At 41.6% G+C, this 10,996-nt stretch overlaps 2 protein-coding genes across 2 annotated transcripts; both read left to right on the forward strand.

Annotated features, from left to right (window-relative positions):
• The first annotated feature begins 15 nt into the window (after positions 1–15).
• Positions 16–1,652, forward strand: tstd3 (thiosulfate sulfurtransferase like domain containing 3). The gene is made up of 4 exons (XM_008323637.3): positions 16–256; positions 343–507; positions 941–1,100; positions 1,227–1,652. The coding sequence occupies exons 1-4, from the start codon at positions 115–117 to the stop codon at positions 1,282–1,284; spliced, it is 525 nt and encodes a 174-aa protein (XP_008321859.1). The 5' UTR covers positions 16–114; the 3' UTR covers positions 1,285–1,652.
• A 1,402-nt stretch (positions 1,653–3,054) lies between these two features.
• On the forward strand, positions 3,055–8,863 carry LOC103388594 (keratin, type II cytoskeletal 1). The gene is made up of 11 exons (XM_008323652.2): positions 3,055–4,537; positions 4,624–4,783; positions 4,934–5,083; positions 5,397–5,516; positions 5,604–5,699; positions 5,792–5,926; positions 6,018–6,128; positions 6,229–6,339; positions 6,487–6,611; positions 6,692–8,080; positions 8,267–8,863. Exons 1-11 carry the CDS (start codon positions 4,314–4,316, stop codon positions 8,358–8,360), a joined length of 2,715 nt encoding a protein of 904 aa, XP_008321874.1. The 5' UTR covers positions 3,055–4,313; the 3' UTR covers positions 8,361–8,863.
• Positions 8,864–10,996: the final 2,133 nt, after the last annotated feature.

Here is a 10,996-nt window from a genome sequence, read left to right on the forward strand (position 1 = left end):
TATTGCGCATGCGCGTGGCAGTTGGGAGCTGCAGCCATGTATTGACTTTTGTAACACGTATCTCCTTTGAGGTTGCATTTTTGCATTGAACGTCGTAGGGTGATTAAATAACACATGGCTTCAATATGGAGGTGTTTGAGATTTGCACGCGTGGTTCCGAGAACACTGTGGTCTGGTAACCTCCAGACTCTAGTTTTTGTTCCTGGAGGACGAGGCTTGGAGTCGAGTCTGAGAGCTGTTCGTCCCGAACACAATAGTGAGTTTTACGTTTAACACTGTTCTACCTATTCACTGGAGATAATCGAAAGGCAAGTGTGTGAATTTTATTGCGTTTATACACAGAGTTACAGCTCAGAAGAGGGTTTAGTTCAGATCCATCGAACAACAATGTGACCTATGAGGAACTGAAGCAGTTGCTGGCCAAAGGGAAGGCTGTGGTCATCGATGTCCGAGAACCCTGGGAGCTGAGGGAGTTTGGCTTCATCCCAGGATCTATCAACGTCCCAAGTGAGTCACTGGTAGTCATTACTTTTTGTTTTTTTATTTATAACAAACAGATCCTAATCAAACTGTTTGAAGTATAATTTAAAAAACAACCTAAGTGTTGGGTTTTAACAGTGATGGTACACAAACAGCATGTAGCACCACCCTTCTTCCTTGCAGAAGGTGCTACAGATGTTTAACAAATAAAATGGTTAACTTGGATCTGGATTTGAGTTAAGTACCACATGACATTGTCAACAGAAGCACTTCTTTACAGCAGCACAAGGTGAAGTAGTGGTGTTCTTGTGGGGTCCTAGTGCCCCTTGACAGTGTACAAACTCAAATGCCCTGAAAACATTTTATATATAGTAAAAAGGTGTTTTTATGCATTTTATATCTAATAAAACCCTTATTATTTGTTATTATCGAATCCTCCTGTGTCTGTTTGTCTTGGCAGTGGCACAGGTAAACTCTGCTCTCCAGCTGTGTCCAGAAGAGTTCAAGGAAAAGTATGGTGGAGAAATGCCAGAGCAGACAGACATTGTTGTGTTTACATGTCTGGCAGGAATTCGCAGCAAGAGTGCAGTCAATGCAGCGGCTTCGCTGGGATACAAAGAGTGAGACATGTCACAGTTTCGAATTAACATTAGATGCACAGGTTTAAACCTTTTCAGTGACCCACTAATACCAATGTAGTTGTTTCCAACTTTCTAACAGCTTGTGTTTCTTCTGTTTAATTTCAGAGTCCAGCATTACTCTGGTGGATGGAAAGACTGGGAAAAGAATGAGAGAATAATCTGATCCTGGAATAGAAGAGACATGTTTTTAGGTTATAAAATTAAATACAAAAGTCGTGTGTGTTAAACATGGAGACTTGAAAATGATTTAGGAATTGTGACCACGGAGTTTTTAGAGAGATCTCAGCACATCAGGAGGGAAGACTTATAAATATTGAGAAATGCACTCAGGTTACAGACTGATATTCTGCTAAATTATTTTGCAATGTAATTAAATATGGGCCTTTTGCTCCTTTTTTGACTAATTATGCAATAGCTACAGTGTGAAATTCCCTTAATGAAGAGCTCTATATAATGTATTGTAAATAATAAATCATGTTGTTTTGTTGACTGACAACAGCGGACAAATAAAATTGTTGTTTTGAATATCTATCTGATTTTTAATTATTCGTCTCTGTGACAACATAGATTGTTTGATTAACTTGAATAACTGAGGGCACTCCCTTGCTGGTATTAGTAGGCGAGTGACAGTCACTGCAACTAAGATGATCTACTGTATTGAAGGTCACAGTCTAATACCCACAGTTTCTCAGACTGAATTTGCCACTTACGCTCTACGGAACATTAACAAGTCACTTTGTCATCCATGATAATGAAAGTGTTTGTTTTGAACTGGGAAGAATGCCGACCGTGGCTCTGACCTTGTGTCTTATTTACTCGTTCCCATGAGCTGAAAGTCCAAATTTCATCAGCACTTTAAATGTCAGCATATATTTATAATTAGCTTTTTGATCTTATTATTGGTGACCTGACTGCCTCACAAGGTTAAGACACAGTAAAATGTCTGTGATGACTGTAGTAACTTAATACACAAATAAATACTTCAAAGAAGGGGGGTTCAACTCTAGTCTCTTATCTGGTCTGGTATAAGAAGTCCCAAATCACTATGCAGTGACCCAGAGGCAATGTCTCTGTCATTGGTGTAGAACCCCAGGGTTCACCTCTTGGGCAAGTTTGAATCACGGTTAGGGCAGTTGGTACCTTCCGGTGGACTCACCACCCACAGGAAGGTTCAGGGGGGTTGGTACGAAGCAGAGTGATTTGGGTGGCAACTGCTGCCCTTGCGACCCGGTAACGGAAAAGCGGATGAAAATGGATGGATGGATGTAAATCACTATGCAAACTTCCACGGTGGTGCCACTTGATGATTGCCTAAGCCAAAAGTAGTTTAATTTAGTTTATTTAAAAGAGGACAGTGCAATTTCATAAAACACATGATTACACATGGTTAAAAAAGCCAGAGTTAGCCAGAAGGCTAGTTTTCATCTGTAGTCCCCTAGTCATAATGTAAGAAGGCAGAAAGCACACAATACATGCAAGCAATTCACATTATGACATACTGTATACAATATATAAAAATACAATATGTAGTATTTTCAGTATTGTGCATTTGTTTTGAAATACCTTTTTGGATGTTATGTATATTACCTATTTAAATTAAATTAAAGAAATTAAAAAACAGTGAACAAGTCCTCTTCTTGCTGTAATTCAAAAAGATTAATAAAGTTCCATCCAATCTAATGTCAACTACTTCTGCTTACATGTGGTCATCTTAGAATGTGAGCCTTTTAACTTTAATCTCAAATACTATCATATCCACTGTAATAATGGAAACAGAGCAGGGTGAGCTATGGTAGGCAGCATTGGCACGAGTCCAGAGAAGATTACACACAAAGTACTGGAGTCTACAGATTGCTCACAAATAGAACATACCACCTCGGTCAAAAAGTCCCATGCTGCTGCAAGATCTGAGGTCAGTGGCAAAGAGACACTCACTAAATCCATTAACACACAGTTCATAAGATCAATAAATCAAAAATACCATCTTCAGTGCTTCGTGTTTGTGCGTGTCTGCTCTTGTGTGTCACACTTTGTGTGTGCCTGTGTTTGTGGTTTCTTTCAGGTTCACTGTCGCTGTCTGTCAATTTTTACTGCAAAATGACAGCGTTTGCCGACCCTTGACCAAGTGACTCTGTAGCTGTGAAGAAAGACCTCAGATTTCTTGCCCTGTATCACTGTGTCATGTCAACCGTAATCTCCAGACTACAACCCCTCACCTTATTTTCATTACTCTTGCCGCCATATTTCTGCATAAAGCAGTTTATATTTATTTCTCTAAATATTTGATTTTTAGTAGGCTAAAACAAACCATGGGTGTGAGGAGTGGTTAGTGCTCTTTCCATACAGCAAAAAAATGTAATCCTGTGTGGTGACTGATGTTATCAAATGTGCAAGGATTTTTTTTCAGGTACTCACAAGTGCAGTAAGTTCCAGTTTACTCTAAATTGGCCATAGGTTTAAGTGTGAGGGTGATATATATTGTTTTACTCTATATGTGGCCCTATAGACTGGCTAGATAGACAGTCCAGGATGACTCCACCTTTCTCCATGGACCTGAAAAGAATTAAAAAGTCAATCAGGGTTCAGTATGAATCACTGGATCTCCTATAACTTTCTGTGGCTCAGTTCTTTAGGCCAGTACATGCAGTAAGTAAAATTCAGTGCATTCCAACTAGGGCCAAGTATTACACCCAAAGATTTACAAAATGTTATTTGGACATTGAATATTAATTACAGTCTATATTTCTATAGTTCTTAATATGATTGCTAAGTTATTTGTGTCCCAAATGTTAAAATATGTGGCCATTGCGTATCATTAATGGAAATCAACGTGCTATCTGTGACAATATTATCTACACCAGCGACCTGTCTAACTTAGAAACAAAGGCTAATGCCTGCTTCCTACTCCAATATGATTAGCTATGATCCCAACATAGACCTGCTTCTCACAGGCTGCTGACAAATGTTCCAACAACAGCTCAAAGCCTGTTTTGGTGCAGCGGTTCAAGATTCCACAGGTGCTGTCTCATGGACTGGGTTGTCTCAAACAGGGAAGGACCATGACAGTAAAAGGAGGTATAAAACCTCCTGTATGGCTGAGTGGCAGTCAGTGCAAACAGACTTTGGAGCAGTGCACACAGAGGTTGAGTATCTCATCAGAGAATCCAAGTAAGCACAGTTCCTGCAGCCACGATGAGCCGCAGCCCAGAACGGATCTCGTCCTACAGACGTCACTTTGAGGACAGCAGCAGCTTTTCGCAACAGGTCAGGGTGTCCAGCCCTTCCCCTACCAGGAGAGATGCACGTCGTGCCTCTACTGGCTACACTTGCAGAGGGGGGCCTGCCATCATCCGTGTGGAGTCAGTGGGAAGAAGAACCGGCTCAGCCGTACGCCGTTCTCGTATGCTTGGAACAGGGTAAGCTGAGACTGAATGATCCCCTACCGAAATGGTAAGGATATATGTGCCATGGCTTCAGGGTTGATGTTGGTACATATCTTCAGTGTTGGTGCAGGAGCCATGGTCTGTGTAGGACCCAGTGGAGAGACTCCTATAGACCTGGATGTGGCCTCAGCTGAGAACAAGGCGTTCATGAACATACGTACAGGTGAAAGACAGGAGATGGTTATTCTCAACGACAGACTGGCTGTGTACATTGACAAGGTGAGGGCATTCAGACTGTATATTATGCATAAGTGCATCAGTATATTTTTCCTGCAGAGAAAATACGTTGTGCAATTAAAATAAGGCAACAGTGTAGCACTGTTAGTAAAATTAAATTGATTCACAGCTCTGGTTGTCTTGCACTTAAAGGTTCGGTCACTGGAGCAGCAGAACAAACTGCTTGAAGCAGAAATCGAGGCCTACCAGAACCGATTTGAGAAGCCATCAGGTCTGCGTCTCTTGTATGAGGAGCAGCTGAGGGAGCTGCGAAGGATTGCTGAACAGATGAGGAGGCAGCGAGTAAGATGGATACTTCAATCTACTTGTTATTTCCCGTATTACTGCTTGTTTCTTATTGCTAAAAAGTGTACACCTCAGTACATTAGCAAGAACACAGGACACAAACTTGATATTAAGGTTACGCAGTTGTATAACAGGTTAATTCCTGGCAGGCATATAGAGTGTCCTCATCTGTCCTCATCCATGTGTTATGCTCAGATTGCACACACGCTCATTCAATGCAAAAGAGGTTCATGTACTTTTTTCACAAAGCGTTGCCCAAGCTTTAAGATGTAAAAGAGGACTAAATGACTTTTGGCTTGATGATTTCCAGGACATTTCCGTGGCGGCTAAGGATTCCACAGCTGCCCAACTGGAGGCAATCAAAATCAAGTATGAGGAGGCAGTGGAGCTGAGAAAGAAATCTGAGCTGGAAATTGAAAATTTCCGTCCAGTAGGTCCCATTTCGTTTGCAAATATCCCACTATTTACTCTTATTTGTCATTTGACGCAATTAAAACCCTTCATACTGTGATTTCAGGATGTTGATCAAGCTACTTCTTCCCGTATTGCTTTGGAGAAGAAACTGGAGCAACTGGAAGTTGAAATTGAATTCATTAAACGGGTGCATCAACAGGTAGATACCAACTTCATGATTATTATTATTACTATTATTATTGTTGTTGTTGTTGTTTTTATATACGGTTAATGACTAAAGATTTCTTCTAGGAAATTGATGAGCTGATGAAACAGATCTACTCGGCTCACGCTTCAGTTCAAAGCACATTCACGCTGCCTGATCTGGCAGGTGCACTGAAACAAATTCAAAACCAATATGACGACATTGCAGCCAAAAATCTACAGGTAAAAAAAAATCACTCTGCATTGCTTTTAATTGTTTTAGTGATACAGCAAAATGCCGGTGTAATTAATTGAATCTTTTTCTGAAACTTAGGAAATGGACTCGTGGTATAAAAACAAGTTTGAAGATCTCACAAAGAAAACGTCAGGGCATGTTGATAGGGTCAGAAACTTCAGAGACGAAATAGCGGGTGCCAGAAAGGACGTGAGTGACAAAAATGTTAAAATCAATGTGATAACGTGAATGACATAAAATCGATACATGAATTAGTATGGTATCTAAAATTATGCTCCAACATCTCCAGATTCAAAGTAAAGGAAGTGAACTGGATTCTCTGAGAACAAGGAATGAAGCTCTTGAAGCCCAAATCCGGGAAATGCAGGAAAAGTACCGGAAAGAACTGGAAGACCTGCAGGTATGTGTTCATTTAAATGCTGTAGTGACCCAAAACTCATTGCCACAACAAATTTATATGGATATAATATATATATATATTATTCATATAGCAGATTTATTCAGAATTTCATGCATGCAGACTCAACTTCTTTTATGAACTTGATAGGCCCGAATTGAGGCATTACAGCTTGAATTGAAATCCACAAAAGAAAAAATTGCACTGCACCTACGGGAATACCAAGACCTTCTAAATATGAAGATGTCTCTGGAGATTGAGATAACAACTTACAGGTGAAATATTGTCATTATTTGGACAGATATACTGTATTACAGCAATTTAACAGGAGTGACGTTTGTTTTTCTCTTAACAGAAAACTGGTTGAAGGAGAGGACTTGCGACTGACTGGGAGTTTGCAAGGCCTGTCTCTTGCTACCTGCTCCATGAGTGCTATTGGTGCAGGGACAGGCTTTGGTGGAGGAAGCATGGGAGGAGCTGGAGGAATGGGTGGTGGATCAATAGGTGGTAGCGGTACTGACATGGGTGGCGTGGGTTTTGGAGGGGGAATGGGTGGTGGATCAATAGGTGGTAGTGGTACTGGCATGGGAGGCATGAGTTATGGAGGAGGAATGGGTGGGGGCTCCATGAGTGGTACTGGTGGACGCGCTGGTGGCATGGGAATGGGAGGAGGAATGGGGGGGCCCTCAATGAGTGGTAGCGGTGGAGGGGCTGGTGGCATGGGAATGGGAGGAGGAATGGGGGGGCCCTCAATGAGTGGTAGCGGTGGAGGGGCTGGTGGCATGGGAATGGGAGGAGGAATGGGGGGGCCCTCAATGAGTGGTAGCGGTGGAGGCGCTGGTAGCATGGGAATGGGAGGAGGGATGGGTGGTAGTGGTGCTGGTGGAATGGGAATGGGAGGGGGAATGGGTGGTAGTGGTGCTGGTGGCATGGGAATGGGAGGGGGGATGGGTGGGCCCTCAATGAGTGGTCGCGGTGGAGGTGCTGGTAGCATGGGAATGGCTGGAGGAATGGGTGGTGGCTCCATGAGTGGTAGCGGTGGAGGTGCTGGTGGCATGGGAATGGGAGGAGGAATGGGGGGGCCCTCAATGAGTGGTAGCGGTGGAGGTGCTGGTAGCATGGGAATGGCTGGAGGAATGGGGGGTGGCCCCATGGGGGGTAGGGGTGGAGGCGCTGGTAGCATGGGAATGGGAGGAGGAATGGGTGGTGACTCCATGAGTGGTAGCGGTGCAGCTCCAGGTCGAATGGGGAGTGGAGGAGGAATAGATAGGGGTACCAGCATGAGTCCTGTAAGTATTGATGGAGTTAGTGATACAGTGAGTGCTGTTATAGATGGAAAGGACCTCGTCAGTAGGGGAATCGGGACAGACAAGCCTGACAGTCTTGGATTTGGTGCTGGAGGTTTAAGTGGCATCTATGGTGGAAGTGCTGGCCTTGGAAGCCTTGGTGGTGGAATTGGTGCAGGAATGGTTGGTGAGGGAATGGGAACAGGCTCAGGCTCTATGGGCTCAGGTGGCATTGGGGGCAGTGGCATGGACTTTGGTGGGGGTAGTGTAGAAGGAGTAAGAGGCAGTGGAGGAACAGGAGGAACTGAGGGTGGGAAGGCAAAGGCTGGTGGAGGAGTAGGGGACATCAGTGGCACTGACGTGACGCATGGATCAGATGGATATGGACATGATGGAAACATCAATGCCTATGGGGATCAGGCTGTGGAGCTCACGGAGAGAAGAACGGTGCTCATTAGGTAAAGGTACCCTCAGGTATCATTTCCATTTCTCCTAAATAATGTTCCTTTCCTATTTTCAACTCTAACCCTGAAAATGTCAGAAATAACCCTAATTCAGAGGCAGATGTCTAAACCTATGTTATCAAAGAGGTTGGTTAAGACAAGCATCCACAAAACATTTTTTGATTTGTTTTTTCCTGACAGAACAGTCAAAAAGGAGGGTGACGTGCTAGAAACAGACCACCAGGAGCAGACCTACACCATCAGTGGTGCAGCCGATGAGTCTGAAGATGAGTGAACAGCACAATTTCCCCAGTGACCTCCTCACTGAACTTAACGCCCACGCCCTCTGAGCTGCGCACTTACCAAATACCATGTCTGGGCACTGACCTTTGATCTTTGGCCTGGTCAAGCAGACCATGAACAAGCCTTTGCTACAGAGTTAAACCTCCAACTCATTCTGCCTATACACATCCTGGTCCCTTAACTTTTGTGTGATGTGCACTCCCTCTTTTCTTTACTACAAATAAAGCTATCAGCATTCACTTACCTTGTCTGTCTTTTATGTGATGTCTTCTTTATTAAGTCCGAGGTGCCTTCAGGTACATGTACAGGTACTAGCAAAATTATCCAAATGAGAGAATATTATAGTTACATAATTGTTTCAAGAATACAAAAGAGGAAAAAAGTAACAAAGTAATATGAGTACTCCAATCAGGACTATGACAAAACAAAAGTAATACTGGCCTTATTGCGCCATCTAGGTGGAACATAGCTGATATGCAATATCAAGTAAGGACAAACCTATTTTAAGGCAATATTACCTCTTATGACACCAAGGTTTTCTTTTCAAACATTGAAAAACTAATACGCTAGCTATTATTATTATTATTATTATTATTATTATTATTATTATTATTATTATTATTATTATTATTATTATTATTATTATTATTATTATTATTATTATTATTATTATTATTATTATTATTATTATTATTATTATTATTATTATTATTATTATTATTATTATTATTATTATTATTATTATTATTATTATTATTATTATTATTATTATTATTATTATTATTATTATTATTATGTGCATTGCGCATGGTTCATGTTTGTAATTTTAAACATCTTATTTGACATCATTACTTAAATGTCGAGACAACAAACACGCTGGGCAAGACAAGTCTCAACCAGTAACTGTAAGTCGCAGATAATAAGGAGATCCTATCATTGGATCACATTTTTGTTACAGCAAAATAATGATGTGCAACCAACCTGAATGCTGCATACGACTGCATAGGATTAACTAACTCCATATTCCATAGTCGACTTTCAGGTCAGGCGCTCAAGAGTCTCTCGTTTTATGAATAAAGGACCTTAATTTATTTTTAATATAATTACAATTACTGTGTTTGTGTCGACGTGTGTGTGTTTGCGCGTGCGTGTGTCTGAGTGTGTGGAAAGCGGAACTCCGGAGCTATCCATGGTGCTTGGTCGACAGGAAAGGAATATTCCATCATTTGATGCATCAGAGAGGAGAGGGTATTCTTTTTTTTCTTTTTTTTAAATGCTATTGTTGCAAGCTTTTTTAGTATTACTGTTGTCATTTTTATAACGTGTTGAAATATGAATGGATGACGATTAATATATATATGATATGGTTTATATATTCTTTTGTATTAAGCCACATTGCCAACAATAATACTCAATAATAATGAAACGACTAGGAATAAAATAACATATGAAAAAAATAATAGCCTTATACTCTAAATGCAGCTTTCTGTAATGAATTCGACTTATAACACGAGCCCGAATGCCTCCCAAGGTTAAAGTCGAACATGTCCTTTAAACCTTTTAGTTGTTTTCTTAAGACTTTCTGTTCGCAGAAACACACGAGAGCCAAATGGGTCACTAACCTCCATCCTGGGAGAAAAATGGTGGTTTTACCACAAGCGAGGGAAACCGCTCCCTACATTCACCCACAAGGGCAAAAGTTGGGAGTTTCTTTGAAACCTGCCATTTTCTGACACTTTGTGCACATGCTTTGGTGGCTAAATCCCAATTAGGGTCGGCTGACACGCTGCTCCATTGACGCGCAGCCCTGCATGCATACATTTGCCTAGGAATGAACTCAGCAAATAGATCTTCTGCTAAATGCGCCGGACAGCAGAGAGAATCGGCCTGAGTGACGCGCTCTTTATGAGGCACTCGAGTGAGAAAAGGTATGAATTTATAAGATACACCGAAACATATCAATTCACGCAAGCCCGCTCGTTTTTATCTGCGCTTCGTCATGCGTAACAAAGTGCGTTTAAGTCAGGCAAATGTGGCCCTGGATAACAAACTAAGGAGCCGACCGCAACAAAGTTTGAGACACTTTGAAATCGGGAAGAAAAAGAAGAAGGGAGGGGGAGAAAGGGGAGGAATTTTAAAATAAAATCACGCATGAACAGCGTTGAATCAGCTGCTCTTTATTCGCATCCTCTCTAATGCGATTTTGAATATTAGTCTGGGTTAAAATCCCAATCATGTCATCTGGTGGGAGTCCCATACAAGCACAATTACTATTCAAATGCAGCACTAATGTCCCACCCGCATCCAGGCAGCTGGTCTGCTCCCTCAACAGATTGCAAGTTTCCCCGAGATTCTCCAAAGAAATGGAACACCTTCAAGGAGACTGTGAAAGCTATAAAAGGAAATAAAAGGAGAAGAATGGTGGAGAAAAAGGATTAACAGGGTCCCGTCTCAAGATTCCTGTGGGAGTGAAAGGAATCTTTCATTCAGATTCTTACAAATTAATCTGAATTTACAGTAAACACAAAAGGTTCACACGCACGCACTGTAAAACAATGAGAAAGAAATATAATTTCTAGACGTTTTCCATCCGTACTGATACAGTTGTCCTGTACATCTTCGATGAAA

The sequence above is a fragment of the Cynoglossus semilaevis genome, chromosome 13 (assembly GCF_000523025.1).
Source record: "Cynoglossus semilaevis isolate Cse_v1.0 chromosome 13, Cse_v1.0, whole genome shotgun sequence".
Taxonomy (NCBI): Eukaryota; Metazoa; Chordata; class Actinopteri; order Pleuronectiformes; family Cynoglossidae; genus Cynoglossus; species Cynoglossus semilaevis.